This window comes from Spermophilus citellus (assembly GCF_964194105.1).
Source record: "Spermophilus citellus genome assembly, chromosome: X".
NCBI classification, from domain to species: Eukaryota; Metazoa; Chordata; class Mammalia; order Rodentia; family Sciuridae; genus Spermophilus; species Spermophilus citellus.
Genome location: NC_138190.1, coordinates 146,972,188 through 146,994,403, shown reverse-complemented (window position 1 = coordinate 146,994,403; position 22,216 = coordinate 146,972,188). Strand labels below are relative to the sequence as shown.

General features: G+C 52.0%; 2 protein-coding genes across 6 annotated transcripts in view; one reads left to right on the top strand and one right to left on the bottom strand.

The window, feature by feature from the left end:
• Window positions 1-234: 234 nt before the first annotated feature.
• Window positions 235-20,198, bottom strand: ABCD1 (ATP binding cassette subfamily D member 1). 2 transcript variants are annotated; one of them, XM_081278396.1, is made up of 10 exons: window positions 18,872-20,197; window positions 15,786-15,966; window positions 9,548-9,684; window positions 9,309-9,477; window positions 8,221-8,315; window positions 5,331-5,476; window positions 4,700-4,845; window positions 2,009-2,093; window positions 1,677-1,802; window positions 235-1,572 (listed from the first exon to the last, which is right to left on the bottom strand). In XM_081278396.1, the coding sequence occupies exons 1-10, from the start codon at window positions 19,769-19,771 to the stop codon at window positions 1,350-1,352; spliced, it is 2,208 nt and encodes a 735-aa protein (XP_081134522.1). In that variant the 5' UTR covers window positions 19,772-20,197; the 3' UTR covers window positions 235-1,349. The 2 variants fall into 2 exon arrangements, with proteins under 2 accessions (XP_081134522.1, XP_081134523.1); XM_081278397.1 differs by lacking the exon at window positions 1,677-1,802 and having other exon boundaries at window positions 18,872-20,198.
• A 217-nt stretch (window positions 20,199-20,415) lies between these two features.
• Window positions 20,416-22,216, top strand: part of BCAP31 (B cell receptor associated protein 31) — a 30,027-nt gene continuing 28,226 nt past the window's right edge. Inside the window, exons 1-3 of one of the 4 annotated variants that reach the window (XM_081278401.1) lie at window positions 20,622-20,648; window positions 21,450-21,558; window positions 21,770-21,903. In XM_081278401.1, coding sequence (XP_081134527.1) covers window positions 21,812-21,903 — 92 coding nt within the window. In that variant the 5' untranslated portion in view covers window positions 20,622-20,648; window positions 21,450-21,558; window positions 21,770-21,811. Of the gene's footprint in view, window positions 20,649-21,449; window positions 21,609-21,769; window positions 21,904-22,216 lie in introns of those variants that run through there. The other 3 variants (XM_081278402.1, XM_081278399.1, XM_081278400.1) reach the window with 3 other exon arrangements.

The window sequence follows — 22,216 nt, the reverse complement described above, 5'->3', positions numbered from 1 at the left end:
TTTTTGTGAAATGTCATTGTCAGTTCCCCTGCCCCAACACCATGTGAATGTAACCCAAGAACATTTCCATTCAGAGAAAGCACTGAACCTGTCTTCAGGTTGGATACAGGTGGTGGCTAAGGCGATTTCTCCCTGAGGGGCTTGGGAAGCTAGGTACACTCCTTTCCCAAATTGTTCCACAGCCAACCTCTTGCCCTCCTCCCCCACAACAGGACACAGGCAGGGAAGCGAGACTGCATTTTCTGTAGGATATTTTTACTGAGGGGACTAAGGGGGGTGCCCCCGCCCACGGGCTGAGGGCCCAGGAAAGGCACACAGCGGTGGTGGGGTCTCTCTTGGCGAGGGCTGGCTTGGTAGAGACAGCGCCCCCTAGGACCCCTCTTTGGCACTGAGCAGGAAACACTGTGCCCTTACTCCCCCTGGCAGGCAGAGCACGCCCCCCAGTGGCGGCTGGCAGTATAGGCTGGTGGGGGGGCCAGGCTTGGCACCCGTGGGAACAGGGCCTGTGGTCTCAGAGGCTGGGCAGCTGGAGGGACTGCGCCTGGTGGCCTTCCCTGCTGGCAGGGTGCTCACATTGGCAATTTAGATGACTACAAACAGGGAATCCAATAAATTAGGCTGTAGAAAGAGAGAAAGCAAGGGAGTGAACCAGCCAGGCTACATTCTTGTGGCTGGGAGGAATGCTGAGCCATTCTTTCTCCCCAGGGCTCTCTGCGACCACCATGGGGGAGAAGATGCACGCATGGGACTGGCTGGCCCTGGGCCCCATCTGGTTGCTTCTATGGCAGGAAAGATGCTTCCCGGAACAGGGGCCTTGGCTGGCTACCCTGGAAGGTGGCAATAGAAGGAAGGACCAGGGGGTCTGCAAGGTATTGAAGAGGTAATAACAGGAACTTGAATTTCAGGAGGAAGATGACACACAGTCACCAGGCTTGCCAGTCTCTGGCTGGTGGCAGTGAGCAGGGGCCTGAGGGGTCCCTGATTGCTTCCTGTGTATGGCTCAACCATACATAGGTGCAGGGTCAGGACTGTGGGCTCACCCCCCCCCCCCAGAGAAAAGTAAAGGACTTGCTGCCCTGAACAGGACAGTTACTGTGGAGCAGCCCCCAGAGTGATAGACAGTTGGGGGCAGGAAGTAGGGTGCCACCCTCCATTCCTACTTGCCTGGGGGTGGTGGTATGGGGAAGAGGACAGGTTCCCTGGGGTCTTCTACAAAGGGCAGACCCACAGCAAGGAGGCCAGGAAGAGGTAAAGGCATGCAGGGACTGTGAGGACAGGGTGGGAGCTGCAGTTTCCTTCATGTGATCAGAGAGCCTGGGGAGGGGGAGGGGCAAGGGACTGGGTCTTCATCAAGGGCCTGGGAGGCTGGCTGCTGGGGGCTGCTGTGGTGCCATGGCCTCTCCCAGGATTTGGCGGAGCTCCTGGAGGCGCCGCTGCATCTTGGGAATGCCAGCCAGCTGCTGCTCCAGACGCTGTTTCTCCTCGGTCAGGCTCAGGCGGGCAGCTGAGTCCAGCTTCTCGAACTTCCAGCCCCCCTCCCCATCAAACTGCAGCAAATGTGTGTGGTACTTCCTGGCCGGGAGAAGGACAGGGATGTTTGCTGGTAGCTGCCCTCCCCTCCTTGGGTGGCAGCCCCATCCCCCTCCTCCAAGAGTGGACCTCTCTGAGGCACCTACCACAGGGAGGGCCGGTGGGTAATGGAGAGCAGCGCGATGCCTGCATCCTTGGCTGCCTGGAAGATCTTGCCTTCCACGTCTATGCTTACAGCACTGGTGCACTCGTCCAAGAGGGCATACTTGGGCCTTGGTGGAAGACGGCCGACAGGGAGAGATTGTGACCCTCCATTGCCAACCCCTGACCAGGCTCCAACCCCACCCAGCTACGTTCAGGGTAGAATCAAGGCTCCTCCTGGAAGGTGCCTTTGTCTTGAGGAAGGCCCTAGGGAGCACCAATTTCTCTCTGTTGCTGGCTTGGACCACCCCAGATGGCCCGACCACCAGAGGCTTACCTGTGGTAGAACATGCGGGCCATGCCGATTCTTTGCTTCTCACCCCCTGACAGGACATCCTTCCAGTCACATATGGCCTCCCAACCTGGCCAGAGGGCAAGGAGCTCCACTCAATTCAATAGGACCCAGTGCATGTGTGTGAGGGGCAGGGGTGCTGGGGCTTATGCAGGGAGAGCTAGGGTAACAAGGATGATGGAAAGACAGGACACATGTGAACTCCAAAGGAGCTTGTCCAGTTGCCTACTTCTGCTGTGTCCTTGTCTGTCTGTGATACTTTAATAACTGAAAGAGTTGGGACCAGAATTCTTCCTCCCCAAAAAGACATATTAGAGTCCTATTTCTGAGAATGCAACCTTATTCGGAAATAGGGTTAGTGCAGGTGTAATTAGTTAATATGAGACCATTAGGGTGGTTCTAATCCAATAGGACTGGTGTGTTTATGAAAAGGGGAAGTTTGGACACAGAGACAAGCAGAGGTGGAAGACAGTATGAAGAGAAATGGAGAAGATGGCTTCCATTAGCCAAGAAGAGAGGTTTGGAGCAGATTCTTCCCTCACTGCCTCAGAAGGAATCAGCCTTGCCAACTCCTTGAACTTGGATGTCCAGCCTCCTGAACTGGGAGAAGATGCACTTCTGTTGTTGAGGCTCCCTATGTGTAGCCCCAGTGGGGTGCCAACGAAGAGCTTGCCAATACCTCCTTTAGTGGGCAGCAGATGCCCATGGCAGAGAGCCCCAGGGATGGACAGAGTGGTCTCCCCTGAATGGAGCTCTTTGCTGGAAGGACTGAGCTACATAGCATGATCTGGTGCCAGTGCCTTGGCAGGGCTTCCAGGTTGTCTGAGCAGGCAGATGAGTAGGGTGATTTGTCAGGATGGTTGTGCAGAAGGGGTGCCTCCTCTCCTATCATCCATCTGCCTTCCCACAGGACTAGAAGTTTTGCCAGGGCACGTGGCAGCTCAGAATCAAAACATCAAGATTCTATTTTCCACCGGGTATGGTGGCATATGCCTGTAATCCCAGGGCCTTGGGAGGCTAAGGCAGGAAGATCACAAGTTCAAAGCCAGCCTTAGCAAAACCAAGATGCTAAGCAACTTAGTGAGACCCTGTCTCTAAATAAAATAAAAAATAGGGCTGAGGATGTGGCTCAGTGGCCGAGTGCCCTGAGTTCAATGCCCAGTACTCCTGCATCCCCCAAAAGAGTACTTTCTAGCTTGCCCTGCAGTGAGGTATTACTGTGTGACTAAATTCTGTACAATGGGATAGGAATGTGAGTGTCACACATGTGGCAGCTGATGGAACCTTCTTTGAAAGACAGAAGGCAAGCCTCTCCCCTCTACTTCCTTTATCTCATAGCAGGGGACATGTATGTGATGGCTGCCCCAGCTGTCTTGGATCATGAAGTGACTTTGGGAATGGAGGCCATACATAATAGAATAGCCTGGATTCCCAGAGCCTGCACAGAGAGGGGCCACCCCCTCCAACTGTGGCCTACTTTTTTGGGGACTCAGCACAGTAGGCTAAACTTTTGAATCACTATGGGACAGCATAATTCTGTTATAGCTAAACTCAATCCTAATAGGTTGTGATGACTGGCCACAGGTCCTAGGCCTTCAGGGGCACCATAGAGGGCAGGAGCAGGGATGTCCATCCAGGTTGAAGGTGGCAGGAACAAAAGAAGTAAGGCCAGGCCAGGGGAAATATGGGGATGAAGCTCCGAAGTGAGCAGAGCTGCAGTGACCTCACCTCTTGTTCCCCTTTTCTGTATGGGCAGGTGACAATACCTGGGAAAAATCTTCCTGAATCCTCATACCCCCTGCCATTTTTTGAAAATGCACTAGTGCTCCTCACAGGAGTTATTGCATTTAATGCTGCAGGTGAAGAGTCAGAGAAGTGAGGTCTTTGTGCAAGGGCATCTTCTATCTAAGTGGGGAAGGCAGGAAATGGAGCCCAGATGCTTAGACTTCATTAAGAAACTCAGCGATGACCTCCATTCTGTGCTTGTAGTTGGGTAGCCCTCTCTTTCTTCCCCTGGGCACAGTGGACATTGCAGACAAGCACTGTCCCTCCATAAGCCTTTTCTTCTCTGAAACAACTTCTTTTGCCAGCTGTCCCTCCCTCCTAAGGACTCTTCCAAGAGTCCCCTCTGACTCTGCTCTCCCCATCCACATTTCAAGCCTCTGCATACACAGCCTGGCTAGGGCACTTGCCCATTGCCTGGAGGAGGGCCATCTTGTTGAAATGCAAAAGTAACCTGTCACTTTCTCTGCTTATACCCTTCTAAGGGCTTTTGATGCCTCTCAGGGCAAGTCCAGGCTTCCATGGCCCACTGTTAGCCAGCATCTCCCTGCCACAGAGCCTATGCTATACTCTGCCCTGCTGTCCCTTGGTTCCCAGGTTGGGTGACTTCTTAATGTTCCACAGTTCTTGGCTCAGGCCTCTCTTCTCTGAAAAAGGGTGTCCTGGGCTCCTATAGAGAGCCTTGTTGAAAGTCCCCTTGGGGTTACCTGTTTACTGCCTGTCCTTCCTGGTAGGTGGGGCTTGCAGCAAGCACTTTGGACTCTTAGTTGCTGAGATAATCCTCATCCCCCTGGGCTGGGGGTGGCAAAAGGTTCCCCATCAGAGTCTTGGAACAAAGTGCAATTGATTGCTACCTGCAGTGGATGATAAACTGGATAGCAGCCCCACCCCTACCTCCTTCCCGCTGCAGGATATGGTGGAGGTGCACGATGTCCAGGATGGCTTCCAGCTGCTGCTCGGAGTAGCCCTTCCTCCGCATGTCCTCCACTGAGTCCGGGTAGATCACCTGGTCACGCAAGGAGCCCACGGACATGTAGGGCCTGTGGGAAGGCTGAGTGTTCACTGAGGGCAGCGTGGCCCTGTTTCTGTGAGGGTGTCTGTGCTTGAGTGGGCTCTATGGTGGCCCTGGCTGAACACAGAGCCTTCCAGGTGGTACATGCCCACCATGCCCATACACCCACCCACACTAACATGCGCACCACATATACATTAACATGTGCAGGCATACAGTGTGTGTGCACCCCCCAACATCTGTGGGTACCCGTGCACCAACCCTCCCACCCAGATCTTAAATGGACAGAGTGGATGGGGGTGGGAAGGGAGGGCACAGGCCTCATAGCCCCTGACCAGCTCAGAGATAATGTCTTGTATCTTTTCCTAAGGGGCAGATTCTAACATTTCCCTGGACCTCTGTTGTAAGCCTCCAAGTGCACAGGTGGGAAACGGTGGGGCACAGATATCTGGGAACAGGGCTCCATCTCCAGCAGCCTGCTGGGGAGGCCTCTCCTGTGGCTGGCCTCCTTACCTTTGTGGGATGTAGAACATACGCTGGGGTGGGGGCTTATAGAGTACACCACCGTACGTGGGCCAGAGCCCGCCCAAGATCCGGAAAAGAGAGCTCTTGCCACAGCCATTGGGGCCCGTGATGAGCAGGTGCATGCCTTCTTCTACCTGCAGAGGCAGCGAGGCAGCAGACTGTGACACCTAGGCATGGGCCTCCTTTGCCACACCCTGTGGCTTCCTTCCTAGCCTCAGAAGGCTCCCTCTGTCCTAGGCTGGCAGACAGGCCATTCTCAATCTTTTGATAAGGGATTTTAGGATCAGAGGGATGGGGTCCAGCATCCAGAGCCCTAAACGAACACCTGGCCCAACATGCAAGGAAATAGACAAGACCTGGTCCTGCCCAGAAAGCACAGGCCAGCATAAGAGGAAGGGTGTGTTCCAAGACAGTCAATGTTACCCTCAATTCCACTTCACTGGGAGTCCAAGCACAGGATCAAGAGGCCCAATCCCTTTTAGGAGCTGCCCAGGGCGAGGCACTTTCTTTACAGTTCTCACTTACAATCCAAATCTCCACTGCCCATCTCCCTGCCCCCATAGTCCTCTTCACGTCCACAGGTGCCAGGGGGACACAAAATGCCTGTGTGGCCCGTGGGCTTAGCATCAAGCACATCAGAGTCCTCCAGATTCCTGGTTAGCCTGCTGCGTTATCTGTGCTGGACTTAGGGAAATGTGGTGCATAGGAAGGAGGGGTCAGAGTGCAGCGAGGCTCTGTCCCAGCCTGCCAGATTCACAGTGAGCACCGGTGCTGGCAGGTGTTAGAGAGAGCCCAGGGCATGGAGTTAGGCACCGTGGAGCAGAGATTCCCTGGCCACCACCAGCATGGTCACACATTGTGTCTTCCCTCTCTCAGTGTGTGTTTCCTTATCTGTGAAAGCCACAGATAACAACACCATGCACAGGGCTCCTGGGAAGATTTAAGGTTCTAGCATTTGGTTTACTTTGGGCAGTGTAATGAGTCAAATTTTGTCCCCCAAATTCATGTGTTGGAATCCTCACCCCCACTACCTCCAAGTGTGACCTTATTTGGAGATTGGGTTGTTGCAGATACAACTGGTTAAATTAACAGGCAGTCCTACTGGAGTTGTCTCTAATCCAACAAGGCTGGTGTCCTTAGCAGAAGGGGAGATTTGCACACAGACACATGCAGAGGGAGGACGTCATGTGAAGACAGGTCGGGGTGGTGCAGCAGAAGCAAAGGAACGCCTAGGATTTGCTGCAAACCAGAAGCTGGGAGGGGCCCATGCCAGATTCTCCCACACAGCCCCCAGAGGGAACCCATCCTACCAGCACCTCAGCACCTTGATGTACACATCTGGCCTCCAGAACTGGGAAGAGTCCATTTCTGGTATTAAAACCACCCAGTCTGTGGTAACTTTGTAGGGCCAGCCCCAGAACATTCACACCATCATGTGACTCTTAACTCCAGAGAGCAAGAGGAGACAAGAGGGCTACAGGATCACTCAGGACTCTGCCCCTGCTCTTCCACCCACCACTTCCCCTTCTCCCCTGGCCTTGTTTTCTAACCAGCTGTGTCCCTTTTCACCTAGGATCTTTGCCTCCTTGGGCTTCTTCCAGGTTAGCCTGGAAACCACTCATCTTGGATCCACTAGCAGCTGGCTGCTCCCCAGCCCCTAGAGTGACCAATACTAGGGGTAAAGTGGATCACATCACTGAGTTGTGCTACGTTGGGTAGTGACACACGCCTGCCTCCATCTGGCTCTCAGGGGCCTTCTCCCATCTTCGTCCCCTCAAGGCCTAGGCACTCCCCCCTCCTCTTGCCCTTCCCTGCAGGAACATGGCAGGCCCTGGTGCCTCCTCCCTCAGTCCTTTGTTCTAGTCATGCCTACCCATCCTCCTGTCTGTGACTCCTAAGTGAAGCTTCACTGGACCTCCACTCACCCCTAGGATGGTGACCATTATTTTTTCAGCTCCTGTTATACTCTGGACAGCTGTCTAATTGGGGTCCTTTGTAACACTGTAGTGCCCCCCAGAGTGAGGACACCTTGAGGGCATGGGCCTCCTAATTTATCTCTGGCTTCCAGTACTCAGCCCAGAGTTCAGGGAACATTGGTCAAATGAATGAAGAAAGGAATGAATCCCTCTTACTTCCTCCCCATTCCCCTGCTCATTCTTCCTCTTACTCCATTGCTTCTTGACCTTACCCAAAGCCCTGATTGGGCACAAAGGTGATCAGTAGATGGTTTAGCTCCCAGAAATTCCATTCCACAACCTCTCCAGGGCCTGGGAGCACTCCTCAGTGAATAGCTCTGTGCCCACCACATAGACCCTGTATAGGGAGCTTCTCAAAGCAGATGGGACAGGTACCTAGCCTGGAGAGCAGAGGGCCCCAGATGGAGAGAGCAGCAATCTCCTCCCCTGCAGCTGGAGTGGAATGAGAGCCCCCAAATCTTAGCTCTTTCAGGGTGTTTGGAAGCTGGCAACAATCAGACCAGAAACACTTGTGTAACTGTTGGCCAATCTTGGTGATAGTTAGTCTCTTTTATCAGCTCTGATTCTATTGCCTCAGAACACAGAGGCACGTTGGTCTCTCATCTTGACCTTGACCCATCTGCCATGTACATCTGGGGACAATGGCTACTGCCAGCACAGTCAGATGGGAAGCCAAAGGCTTGGGCTTGCAGATGGCAGATGGCCAGGACCCAAAGCCATGTATCCTGGACCTGTCAACTAAGTCTATGTGATAAGCACTACCTGTGATTTATATTCATTCATTCATTCATTCATTCATTTATTTATTTATTTATTTATTTATTTATGCGTGCTGGAGATGGAACCCAGGGCCTCGCATAAGCAGGCAAGTACTCTATCACCTTCCCAGCCCACTGACCTACCCTCATGTTGAGGCTGGCCACTACGACCTCTCCTGTGGGCGTGATGATGGGGATGTTCTCGCAGATAATCCCCTGCTCCACGTCTACTACTTTGCCTGCAGAGAGAGTGCAAGGAGGAAGGACAGGCAGCAGTGTTTTGGTGAGTTCTGTGTGCCCCTGGCTGCCCTCCCTTGCTTCCCCAGTAGCAAACCAGTATATATTCAATTAGCATGGTGCAGTACTAGGTCCTTTGGTAAAACAGCCAGGCCTTCTGACAGGCAGATCTCCCCTTTCCCAGTGTCTAGTACTGTGTGTGGGCTGCCACCCTGTGGTCTTCTTGGAACCAGTAGCATTGAGTGTCTACTCCTGCTCTGTGGCCCTACCCTCCTGGCACCATGTCAAAGCCAACTCCAATGTCCAGGTCCCTCTTCTTATTGTATTATTATAATCCGACAGCTGGCTAAACTGTCGCTCCATGCTTGCACACTGCCTTGAATTTTCTCTGGCTGCCCTTCATGGATGCATGATCTCCTACACTCAAGGACTACCTGCCTTTCTCTCCTCTCTTCTCTTCTTCTTCCTCCTCCTCCCCTTCTTCTTCTTTCCTTCCTCACTTCCTTCCTTTCTTTGATATTGGAGATTGAATCCACGGGTGCTCTACCACTAGTCATATCCCTAGCCATTTAAATTTTTAATTTCGAAATAGAATCTCTCTGAGTTGCTAAGGCTGTCCTGGAACTTGCAATCCTCCCCTGACTCAGCCTCCTGAGTACCTGGATTATGGGCATATGCCACCATGCCTGGCTACACCCCCTTGTCCCCACTTTCTTAACCAATAATTCATCCAGGGCACTCAGGAGGCTACATTAGCAGTCTGGCTGGCAGCAACGACTCTAAGAAGGCATGTTGCTGAACCAGCACCTCTCCTGGAGAAACCCTCCCTAGGGACCCCACTAAACCTGGTGAAAGTTTTCAATGACCCTGCTGGGAAGCCCTCTCTCCTGGATAGACTGGATAATCCTTGAGTGTCAGGATGGGAACAAAGCCCAGGCAGCAAATAGTGAGGCAGGGATGAGAGGGGGTGCTCTGTGTGGGGGAGACTACCATACCTTGGATCTTCAAGGGCCCTTCCACACGAACACCAGATCGTACCATGGTCCCACACCATGCCTGACTGTCCTCTGTCTCGCCTGGTCTCTTGAAACGACAGTGCTGGACATCTTCAAATACCTGGAACATCTCATGAACCCGTGCTGTGTAGCCAGCTAGCTCTGTCACCTGGAAGAAGAGCAGCATGGACTTAGCCCTGGCCAGCTGTTTGCAGGGGTGGGGGCTGTGCTGTGGTTACCTCCTTGTAGGATGACATGATCCGCTCAGTGGCATCTGCAGCAGCTGTGAGGAGGTTTCGGGCAATAGTAAAGGCTTCTGTGCGCTCACTCACAAGCTCTTCCTTCTCCAAGGCTGCCTTCTTCATGTCTTCCGAGTCTGCCCACCAGTGGAAGAGGTGGAGGAGAGACAGTGGAAAGTCAAAATGAGCCACCAGGGGAAAGAAAGCTGGATACATACATGCACATAAGAGTGATCCCTACCTCACACCAAATACCAAAACTAACTTCAAGAGGATCAGAGGTTGATGTGTATAAGAGCTAAATCTATAAAATCAGAAGAAAACAAAGATAAAACTTCATGTTTTTGGATATGGCAACAGTTCCTTAACTATGACATCAAAAGCACAAGTAACTAAAGAAAAACAGATTAACTGAACAGCACCAAAATCCAACACTTCTGGACACCAAAGAACATCGTCAAGAAAGTGAAAAGGGCCAGTATGGTGGTGAATGCCCATAATCTCAGTGACTCAAGAGGCTGAGGCAAGAGGATTGTAAGTTTGAGAGCAACCTCAACAACTTAGTGACACCCCAAAGAATTAGTGAGACCCTGACTCAAAACAAAACAAAAAAAGTTTTAAAAGGGCTGGGGTTGTGGCTCAGTGGTTAAGTGCCCCTGGGTTCAATCCCTGGTCCCCAACCCCCTTCCCCCAAAAAGGACTGGGGATGCTGCTTGGTGGTAGAGCACCCTGGGTTCAATTCTCAGTACTGCCAGGAAAAAAAAAGAAAGAAAGAAAGAAGATAACATAGCACTGGGAGAAAACATTTGTAAGCCACATATCTGGTAAAGGTGTAGTATGCAGAATATATAAAGAACTTCCACAACTCAACCAAAGATAGACAACCCAATCAAACAACCAGCAAAAGATCTGAATAGATATTTGTTCAGAGAACGTATGCCAATGGCCATTAAGCTCATGAAAAAAAAAAATGTTCAACATCATTAGTTGATGTTGCAAATGAATACTACCCAGAGATAGCACCTCATCCCCACAAGTGTGGCTATAAAATAGGGAAATAATAAACACTTGCCAGGATGAGAGGTTGGACCCTCATCCACTGCACATGGGAGATAAAATGGTGCAGCTGCTCTAGAAAACAGTATGGCACTTCCTCACAAGTTAAAACTAGAATTACCAGAGGACCCACCCAGGAATTTCATTCCTAGCTATATATCTACAAGAAACAAAACTGTATGCCCACATAAAAATGCTCACAGCAGAACTATCCAGTATAGCCAAAAGGTGCAAACAATCCAGATGTCCATTGGTGGATGAATGGATAAAGAAATTGTGGTACAAGCTGGCAATGGTGTCACATGTCAGTAATCCTAGCAACTCAGGAGGCTGAAGCAGGAGGATTCCAAGTTTGAGGCCAGCCTCAACAACTTAGTGAGACACTGTTTCATAATAAAATAAAATTTTAAAAGGGCTGGGGATGTAGCTTAGCAGTAGAATGCTCCTGGGTTCAATCCCCAGTACTGCAAAGAAAAACATACACACACACAATGGAATATTATTTGGCTATAAAAAGGAATGATGTACTGATTCATCTCATCACATAGATGAACCTTGAAATAATTATGCTCAGTGAAAGAAGCCAGTCACAAAAGGTCACATATCATATGATTCTATTTCTATGAAATGTCCATAATGAGCAAATCCATAGATTGAATGTAAATTAGTGGGTGCCAGGGGCTGGGCAGGGAAGGATTAAGGAATGACTGATAGATAATGGGTCTGCAGTTTATTTTTAGGGTGTAAAAATGTTCTGTATGTAGATAGTGGTGATGGTTGCACAACTCTGTGGATATATTAAAAAAAAAACACTTAATTGTCCATTTTTAAAGGCTGATTGATCCCAGTGCAGTGGTGCATGCCTGTAATCCCAGATATACAGGAGAGCAAGGCAAAAGGATCACAAGTTGGAGGCCACCTGGGCAATTTAGTGAGACCCTGTCTCAAAACAACAAATAGAAATGGCTGTGGATTAGGTCAGTGGTAGAGCACCCCCCAAAAACAACAACAACAACAACAACAACAACAAGCAACAAAAGGCTAAATTACATGGTCTGTTAATCACATCTCAATAACTTTAAGAAAATAAGTTACAGGAACATGACTTTGTTTCTTGACACAACCAGCTCCTCTCACCTGGACTGTCCCAGCCCCTCTGTACTGTACCATATCAGCCTCTGGATTTCCTCATCTAATGCCCAGAGCTGTCTTTGAAACATGAATATCTCACTTCCTGACCTCCCTGGGGCCCATTCTCCCTCATGGCCCTTTGAGCTATGATCTCTGACCTCTGTGGCAATGGCTATCTTGTTTGCTCCTAAGAACTGCTCCAGTCTGAACCTGCTTTTCTGTCTGTCTAAATCCCATTGTATGCCCTTCAACCATGCTTGACCTTGGGAGTCTCCAGAGGAGCAGGGTTTTTACACAAGGAATCTGGAAATCTGGCAGTGAGGAGTGTGGGTGGGTGAGTAGTGAGCAACTACCAGAGAAGCTCCAGGGCCCAGGGCCCCTGGGACTGAACTGGGAAGGAACACTATCCAAGGACATATGTGATCCTGAAGTGACAGCCTCAGAGATCAATGACAGGGAGGGGAGGAAAAGGGATAGTGCAAGGGGAAAAAAATAGATGGACAGAGCACCTCACATTGCCTACTGGGGCCTGGCCCAGGAAACCAGGTATATAAACTGGGTGTGGGGTAAATATCAATCCTCCAAATCTAAGGTCCTGAGCCTTTCTTCCCACAGTGCCCTCTAGGAAGGGTAGGAATACAAGTCCTCTTCCTCAAGGTCCTGATAGAGTGGACAAAGGGAAGGGGTCCACAAGTCTGGCACCTTCCTGGAGACAGAACTCACACAACTAATTGCCCTCTGCAGGTCCCTTTTAGTACCTTAGGAAGCTGAAGGCCTGGCTGCAGCAGAGCAAGCCAGACCTTTGGGCTGGAGTGGGTGATAGGTTGTGTTCCTTTCCTGGGCCCTCCAGGCCTGTCACATAGGCTTATCTAAATCTTCCCTAGTAGTTAAGTGCCTGTCTTCTCCCACTGGCTCTCTTTGAAGCACCTGGAGCCCTCACTTGCCTCCAGGTACTAGGGGTACTGCAGGGATAAAACAGACAAACATCTCTACCCTTATACAGCTCTCAGTGGAAGGCGGGGAGAAAAGGAAGAATTCCACAAAGAAGTGACACATGCTGTTTGGGAGAGGGGAAAGGAAGGAGAGAGGGATGGTGGTCAAGGCAGGCCTTGCTTACCTGATACCTGAGAGCAAAGCTCTGGCAGAGAAAGGGACAGAGCCTCGGGGGCAGCAGAGGAAAGAACATTCCTGGCAGGGCACACAGCAGGCGCAAGGACCCTGAGTCCATGAATGCGTGGTATTTAGGAAAATAACAAGGAGGCCCCTAAGACATAAGTGGGGCCAGCAAGGAGGATGGGAACATTCTTTGTATATTTTCTAAAGGTTACTAGCTATGAGGGCCAGGTGGCAGGGGCAGGAGCTCACTCTTTTTTTTTTTTTTTTTTTTTTTTTGATACTGAGGCTTGATCCCAGGGGTGATTTACCACTTTATTTATTTATTTACTTACTTACTTACTTTGGTGCCAGGGATTGAACTCAGGATCATTTGGCCACCAAGCTACATCCCTAGCCCTATTTTTTTAAAAAAAAATTTAAATATTTATTTTTTAGTTGTACTTGGACACAATACCTTTATTTCACTTATTTATTTTTATGTGGTGCTGAGGATCAAACCTGCGAGCACTCTACTGCTGAGCCACAATCCCAGCCCCCTAATTTGTATTTTATTTAGAGACAAAGTCTCACTGAGTTGCTTATCACCTCACCATTACTGAGGCTGGCTTTGAACTTGCGGTTCTCCTACCTCAGCCTCCTGAGCCGCTGGGATTACAGGTGTGTGCTACTGCGCCTGGCCCCTTTTATTTTTATTTGAAGACAGGGTCTTGCTAAACTACTGAGGCTGTCCTTAAACTTTCCATCCTCCTGCCTCCAACTCCTGAGTTGCTATAATTATAGATGTGTGCCACCACGCCTGGCAGTAGCTTGCCCGTCTTTGAATCTCCTACAAGCCTAGTTGGTTTCCTCATGGCTGGCTCCATGTGCCATGGGCCAGGTATGCTGGCTGTGCCAGGCACCCATGACTGAATCAAAGCGTCCCTTTGCATGTAGAACCCCCAGAGTTAGATTTCTTTACTGGAAGGGAGGGTTGGGGGTGGTGTCACCCAGAGAGGGACACAGAGCTGAAGGTATGCAAGCCCCAAAGTGAAAAAAAAAAAGAGGGAAAAAAATAAGAGAGACTTCGGTTTCTAAAACAAGTCAGGCTTAGATATATATATGTATAACTGAAAACCCTCTTATCAAACTAGCTAAACTAGAACACCTTTTAAAGCAGAACTGTGCTTGAAAGAAAGCAGATGGGAAGAAGACAGGGAGTCTCACCAACCTTGCCTGGGTTCTAGGTGCCCTGAGCAAAAGATCTTCTCTAAGAATTGGTAATTATATATCTGGGCTTCAAATGAACATTGCCTCCAAGCCCTGGAACCACCCTTTTCCTGCCCAAGCTGAGAGCTTAACATGAACATACCTACAACTAGTTAATTACCCCTGGTGCACGTGCCCAAAAGAAAAGAAGAGAGGCACACAGGAATTACACCCTCCATGGATGCCACAGCTATTCCCACAAGGGAATGATCCACCATGAGTGAGGACCAGCAGGGAAGATGATGGTGGATTAGACCCCCAAGAACTTCAGATCATCAAGTCTTTGGATAGATACTGTGAAATAAGCATGACTAATATGATATGCAGCATAAAAGGAGCAGACAAAAGAGGAGCAAATAAGATACAAAAACAGTTTAAAATTTCAATCTGAAAAGTTTCATTTTCAAATTTCTATCTGAAGTAGAATCAAATAGAACTTATAGAAAATAGTCAATGAGAAGTAAAAAAAATCAACTTAGATGTGATTAAAAACTGGTGAGCTGGAGAATTAGTGAGCAGAAAAAACACTGAAAACCCTGAATTTTCGAAGGATACAGAAGTCTCCAGCAGGAGAAACAGAAACCTACACCTAAACGCAGAATGCTACAGGGAAAGAGAAAATTATAAAGGCACCCAGAGAGAAAATGCAGGTTACTAACAATTAAACCAATCACAGTTTTTTTTCCAACAGTAATGGAAGTGAGTCGACAATGGAATACCGACAAAGGGCTGAGAGAAATTAACTGTCCACCTAGATTTCTGTACCCAACCTAAACTTAGCTCAGGAATAAAGACAATTGCAGACAACAAAATAATTGAGAATATCCCAGGTTGAAATGCATCCTGAAAGAGATTTTTAAAAATGTCTACCTGGAAGAAGGAAATGGAACATGGAGAGGCAGACTGAGGTATAATGACTGAATGCCAAGCAGGTAAGTCTACACACCCAAGGGACTTTGGTTCATTTTCCATTTAGCTGGTGGCAGCTAAAGCATAGCTAAGAACAAAAACCATGTGAAACCAAACTTCATGCTGGGCTGTGCAATGGGGATTGGTTCTCCAAGGTCCTATGTTCTAAAGTCTAGGAAGAAGGGAGATATTGATTAATATTGATTAATTAGTCTCAGGACTTAGAAACTTCTCAAGAGTAACTGCTGAAAGTCTGAAATTAAAATGAATGAGCTGCAAATCAGTAAAGGAACAAAATGGGAACAAAGACAACCTGACCAATAACAGGATGCGCTTACTGCTTCCCCAAAAGGCTTCAGGGAAGAGAGATAGATCTCTATCCTCTGAAACCTGCAAGAACTACTTTAGAGGTGGGAAAACCAAGGCTGGGCCCATGAAGGGGCTCACCCAAGGTACTCTCCAAATCCTCCCACCTCCAAGTTATAGTTGGGCTGAGGACAGGTGGGCAAGGGTGCACGTGCATGGTGGAGTGGCATGCAGTGTTCCTGGGTTGTGGTCCCAGGCTTGGTTGGGCAGTACAAGGAATGTGCTGGGTGAACGGCAACAAGGAGCTATGAAAAGAGCTTGACTTCTGGTAATCTTTTGATGCCATCAGGGGCTCAACATCCCCAGTCAAATGGGGAGGCGGCCAGCTGAGCACTGGGTCCTTGCAAACCTAGCATCCAGTACTACAGGAAAAAACAGGGACCCTGTCTCATTTTCCCACAGCCCCGGCTCTCACCTGACTCTGAGTAGCCAGTTGCAGTGATAATGGGGACGGCCACCATGAGAAGGCCCGAGGCACTCCACACATACTTCATGAGGAATTGCTCCAGCATGACGTACCACAGACGTTCCAAAAGGATGAGGTTGATCTGCGAAGCCAGGTTCTGGTAGGAGTGCTGCAGCTGTGCCAGCTCCACCTGCCAGGATGACACATACCAAGAGGCCCTGTGGCAACTCTTGTGGGGGTGATGGTGAGAATCTCCAAGTACTGCTCACACATACTTCACCGTTTAATGGCCATGACCAGGCTAAGAGCTGGGGGTTACAATTGGGGTGAGGCCATGTCCCAATGTGGGTAGTGGTGATGAGAAGGGACTGCCTGAAGTCATAGTGTAGTACCTGTCCCCTCTTCCCACTATCTCTCTAGCTAGGATACTCACCACTCCCCTCTCTGTACCCTGGGTGGCCTCTGCATGAGGGGCTCTGGACTCCCTCAGCACCACCCCCATCAGTTCTAATTTTTCTTTCTTTTTTTGGTACTGGGGATTAAACTCAGGAGCACTTAACCACTGAGCCACATCCCCAGCCCTTTTTGATACATTATTTAGAGACAGGGTCTCACTGAGTTGCTTACAGCCTACCTAAGTTGCTGAGGCTGGCTTTGAACTTGAAATATTCCTGCCTCAGCTTCCTGAGCCACTGGGATTACAGGTATGTGACACCGCACAGGCTAGCTCTAACTTTTCTACCCTAAACTAAGCAAAGAGCAGTACACGAGAGCAAAAGGTAGTGTTCTTGGCTTTGACAACCTCCGGCTACTTTCCAGGGTTCCTCTCCATGAGAAACTTGCACTGCTTTTCCCCACCAAAACCAGGAGGGTATGTTCCCCTGCGGTCTGCATCCCAGCCTGGCTCTCCCTCCCTCAGCAATGGGTAGGCCCTTGTGCATTGGCTACTACTTCCTGCTAGGTTAGGATTGGGTAGGTGCCTCTGCAGGGAACTGAGTGCAGTCAGATAGGTAGGGGAGGACAGAGGTATTGGAAAGTGCTCCTAGCAAGGTGGCTACTGGGTCCTATATTTTCTGGTTCAGTACAGGTACACATCCTTGGCCCTGACTTCCATGCTTAACTGATGAGGGATGCCCAGCCTGGCACCATTTGCCAAGTGCTTTCACATCTATTTGATTTACACCCATATCACAGCATGTGTATTCTCATGTCCACTGTAGGACACTGAGGCCCAGAGAGACAAAGTGCTCTGCCCAAGCTCACATTGCCTGCAGGAAGCAGGCAGTACAGGAATGTGGAACACACGGGCAGGGCTGTTAGGAGAACCAGATTCTTATAAATGGTGCTTTGACTTGTTAAGAAAGGTTTACTTTGTTCTCTAGCAAGAGGTTGTGTGCATGTGTGTGTATTTAAATGAGCGGCCTCATTGAAACCTTAGTAAAAGGAGAATACTCTGCTGTTTGGCCATTGGAGTAACCTTTCCCAGTCCGTCACTTCTGTCCTAACCTGTTGATCTGAACCCAGGCCCTTGTCCATGGGGACATCAGCCAGTGGGACTTGAGTGAGCCACATGCCTGAACAGCAAGGGCAATCAACCCACCTATGGGGGCCTGTCACCCCACACAGCTTTCCAGCTGAGGCCTATCCAGACTGGCCAAGAATGCACACAGGGCCCTCCACCCTGGCAAATGAATGACTTCATGAAGCCAGGACCAGAGGAAGTCCTTCAAAGAACCTGCCCCTAGCACCTGGTGCTGCTCCCATAGCTAAGCTTTTCTCAGGCCCAATTTCCTGTTCCTGAAGTGACAGTGTCTCCTCTGAGCACCCTGATGATCCAGGCTCGTGCTGGGAGTTGGCAGGAGTGCCAGCCAAGGCTGACGATGTAGCTGCAGGTGATGTGCCAAGCACCTCACCCAAGGCCACGGCTGCCTGCCAAGGCCCTGCAGCCTGGCATGCAGGAGAAGAGGGAAGCGGGAGAGGGGATACCGAAGAAGGCCAGGCACTTTTCTCCTAATCTGAAACCTGATCCCACCTGGAATGTCTCTGAAGTTCAGAGTTTAGGGACAAGCCCTCTTAAAAAAAAAAAAAAAACAGATGCAACCCTGCTTCTCTACTTGATGTGCAACCAATGAGACAGGGTCCAGGGGCAAGAGGCCACCTGACCTAGGGAACACACACTGGCCTTTAGGAGTTGGATGTTACCGCGCCCCTCCCCCCAAGGCATTCAGGAACCGAAAATGGAGTTGCAGAGAATAAGACCTGAGGCAGCTGCAACCCCAGGCACGAGGAAGGGGAGGGGCTGCAATGATAAAGGGAGCATTGGCCTGGAGTAACCTTTCCCAGTGCCTGCCCATCGGCGTAGGCCCACCAGGGAGCCTTGAGCCTGGGACCTAGGCGGAAGGGCGGCCACGCTGGGGGCAGGGCTGCTGCCGGGTGGGCAGGAAGTGTGTCCTGCCGCGGTGGCGGCTGGGGCTAGGCATACACAGCCCAGGGCAGCGGGGAGGAGGCTAGGTTGGTCTGTAACTCGGCAGACCCACGGCCTTGGGCCTTGACCCTGACTGCTGCCACCGCCTCCACCAAGTGGCCGCTGAGCTGGGCGATGCTCGTTAACCTCGGCTTGGGCTGAGTCATGCCCATAATGCCGGCCAGCTCTGGTGGACGCCAGCCTTCAAAGGGCCCAGGGAGAGGCTGGGCAGCAGGCTGCGTCCTACCGTCTCTGCTCCCAGATGGCAGGAGTCTCCTCCTGGCTGGCTGCAGCATTGGGGTGAGCCAGAATGCTAGCGTCTCAAACCGCTAGGATCTGCAGCTCCAAGTCCAGGGCAAGCTCATCAAGGTAGCAAAGCAAAGAAGCAGAAGTGGATCAGAGTTGCACAGGCAGCCGGCACAGGCCTGCTCCTACCTGGTTGTCCTGCTTTTCCTTTTCTGCACCTAAGACCACAGCCATCCAAGGCCTCACCCATCCCCAGGCCCCTTTCCATGGCCTACTGCACCTTTAGCATCAGCCCCAATCAGCCCTGGGCTTTCCCCACCATGCCCAGCTGCCTGCCCTGGGCCTCCCAGCTGCATGCTCTATTACATGCCCAAAACTGCCCCACCTCATGGCCCCCATAGAAGGCGATTTCTTCCGAGTTGGCCACTACACGAGAGTGCATGTAGCGCAGCTCCCCCTTCCGACGTGCCTCCTCTGCCACCAACTCTCCAAACTTGGGTGAGAAGGCCCGTAGCACGTTTGCCGTGAGGAACACCACGAGGCCAGCAATGGCCGAGGGCCAAGCAGTACCAGCTCCACGCGAGCGGGCTGCACGAAGCAGCGTGTAGGAGGTCACAGCCACGTCCAGGAGTGGCTTGGTCAGGTTAGAATAGAGGTGGGCCACAGAGGCAGCGAAGGCCACCACATCCTCTGTCAGAGACTGGTCAGGATTGCGCAGCCGCCCGTCCATGTTGCTCACTCTATAGTAGGTCTGCTGGGAGAAGTAGAGGCTATAGGCATGGGCCACCAGACGGCTGCGGAAAGACAGGGCCAGCTGACCCTCCAGGTAGCGGATGGCGCTGTTGATGAAGGTGGCAGGGAGAGCGATGAGGAGCCACTGTAGCAGCTGCCAGCTGAAGGCCCGTGGGTCCTTGCGCACGATGCAGCGGGCCAGCCGACCATCCAGGCGGGCCACATATACCGACAGGAAAGTCCGGCTCACCAGGGCAGCAGAGTGCAGTACCAGCAGCGCCGTCTCCCGGCACAGGACTCGAGGGAACAGCAGCCGCAGAAGCACCAGGAGCCGCTGCAGAAATACTCGGTTCATGCCAGCCTTGGCCGCTGTGGCCCCCAGGGCCTCTTGCGTGGGGTCTCCAGCCGGCACCTGAGGGCCCCTGGACGAAGCCAGGCACTGGCGCACCAGAGGGTAGATTTTGTGGACTCCGTAGGCTGTGAGGGCCAGGACCACAGCTGTGCGCCTCAGCATGGTCACCCTCGAGGGCCGTGGGGTGGAGAGCACCGGCATGTCACCTGGACTGGCAGGCACGCTTGGGGCTGGGAGTGATGCCTGAGGCAGGTGCTGGAAAGGGCTGTTGCTGACCCCTAGGTTCGTTGTCTAGGCAACTGGTAACCTTGCAGTGGTCCCTAAGACTGTCGCTTTAGGCCCTCGGGGTGGTCCTAGGGCCCCTGATGTGGGTGGGCTCAGGGCCCTCCAGGGTCGCGGCCTCTTCAGGCAGAGCAGATAGAGGAACTTGGCTTCCCTCTCCTGTCAATCCCCTAGTCCCTGAGATGAGAGCCTCGAGAGATCTCAGGCAGAGGGTATCTCTTCCCCTTCTCCTCCTCCCCTGGTGGCGCCCCTTCCCGGGGCACGGGGTGCGTCCGTCCGCTTCGCAGCCTGGCTGAAGCGACAGTGACTCCGCCACCGGCCCAGAATCCCCACCCATCCAGCCCTCCCCAGGGGCGAGCCAGGGGAAGGAGAGGAGGCGGAGGAGGGGCGAGAGGCGGAGTCCAGGCGCGGGGCGCTCCACCCCGTTCTCGCTGCACGCCGGTCCCGCCCCCCACCACAGAGACGAGGGACGACCCGGCCGGCTAGAGCAGTTGCCCTTGTTTTCCCGCCAAGGCTCCGCCCCATCCCGCCCCCTGTGCATCCGGAGTGCCCAAGGCACCGCGGACAGCCGCCCGCTGCGAGGCGCCGCTTCCTCTCCAGCCCTTGGAGACAGGCCCTAAACTGGCGATCGAGGCGGAAAGAAGCCGTGGGCGGAGCCGCCGGGGCCTCGCGAGGGCTGGTGGGCGTGGCCCTGTAGGCAGTTCCGGTTTCCGGCCGCGGGAAAGGGGCGGGGCTGGGACTGTGGTGAGAGATTTTGGTGGTTGCGGCAGGGTGTGCGTAGATTGTGAGGAACTCGGTGAGTGGGGTCCATGCGTCTGGCTGGGCTCTGGGGTTGCGAAGGCTACCCCATCCCCTCAGCGAGGGAAAGGGACCAGCAGCGTGGAGACACCGAGGGGTCTGCGGAATCTAGGGATCTGGGGCCGACAAGGGAGTGTGGGAGAGGGCTGGGCTGAGAGAAATGGGCCCGCGGCGACGGTTGGAGCGGGGCTTTCGGGGATTGAGGGCCAGGGGACGGTGGCGAACCCCACTCGTAGGAGCTCTGGGAAAGCCTTTGGGGAGAGTGCCGGGCCAGGGCTACTCCCAGGCCGCCTGATGCTGCGTGGGCGGCTCGTGAGCTGGGTGGCGTTGTGACCCACTAGGGCTTCGAGGAGACTCGCTTCTTCTGGAACTTTCTTTGGATGAGGGCTTGGGATGCTCAGTCGAGACCTGAGTTTGCTCTTGGCCCTGACTCCTGCCCTCTAGGAGTCGCTGTCTTGGGCCTTTTCAAGGCATCTCGAGGCCTCCGGCCCCATGGAAGGCAGGAATAGTCGAAAGGCTTTTTTAGCTCCTGAAAATGGTTCCAGAAGGAGGCGCTGTGTTTTTATCTATGGGTCGGAAGGGTTGGGGACCGAAGGGACTTCTGTTTCTGTGGGGGAGTAGGTGGTGGTCGCAGGGTGCAGTTATTAAAATACTGTGGTCCCGGGGCTGGCTGTAGCAGGGTTTTGAAAAATGCCCAGCCTCTGCAGCACGGTGCAGCTTGCCTGGGAAGGGAACCCCAGTGGGTGCTGAGGATTTCCTCCTGCTCATGTACTGTTGTTTATGGAATACGTTTTCTTAGTTAAACAGGCCCAAGGAGTCTCTGGGACTCCCCGGGGAAAGGAATCGTCAACAAAGGTGGCTCTGGACGTGTTAACACACATGCTGGAGGGCGGCAAGTAACTGTCCCCGTAAGCGGAAGTTTGTCAGGCGGTTGGGCGCCATTGGCCAAGTAGTTACGGTGGTCCGTTGAATCCCGATTTATCCGGTGATTTAAGGGCTCTGAAGCAGAGTGCTGGGGTCCAGGGTGATGAGTGGCAACCTTAGCCTCTCCAAATACCTAAACTCGAGGTCAGTGGTTGCCCAGTTCTCATAGCTTCTGTTCCTTCTGTTCCCTGCTAGGAAACAAGCTCACATCTCTGTTGGAAACCTGCTAACCACAGGATGAGTCTGCAGTGGACTGCAGTTGCCACCTTCCTCTATGCAGAGGTCTTTGCTGTGTTGCTTCTCTGCATTCCCTTCATTTCTCCCAAAAGGTATGGCCTGTGGAGTAAGCTGGAGGGTGCCTGCCACTGAGCCCTGTGGCTTGTGCATGTGCAGCATTGGTGGACCCTGGAATTGGGGCCAGATGAAAACAGGTAGAACCTGTCTGGGTTGGAGGTGGCATGGGTATGTTTTTTACCATTGTGCTTTGTCACATTTTGTTGAATTCCTTTCTTACGCACCCTATTTTCTGGTGTTCACAATGCTCCAAAAGGAGTTTTTACAAACTCCTACTGCCTACCCTTGGGCCCCAGGTTGCGGAGGAGGTTGGCTGTGTGTGGGATCCAGAACACTTGCACCACTGGG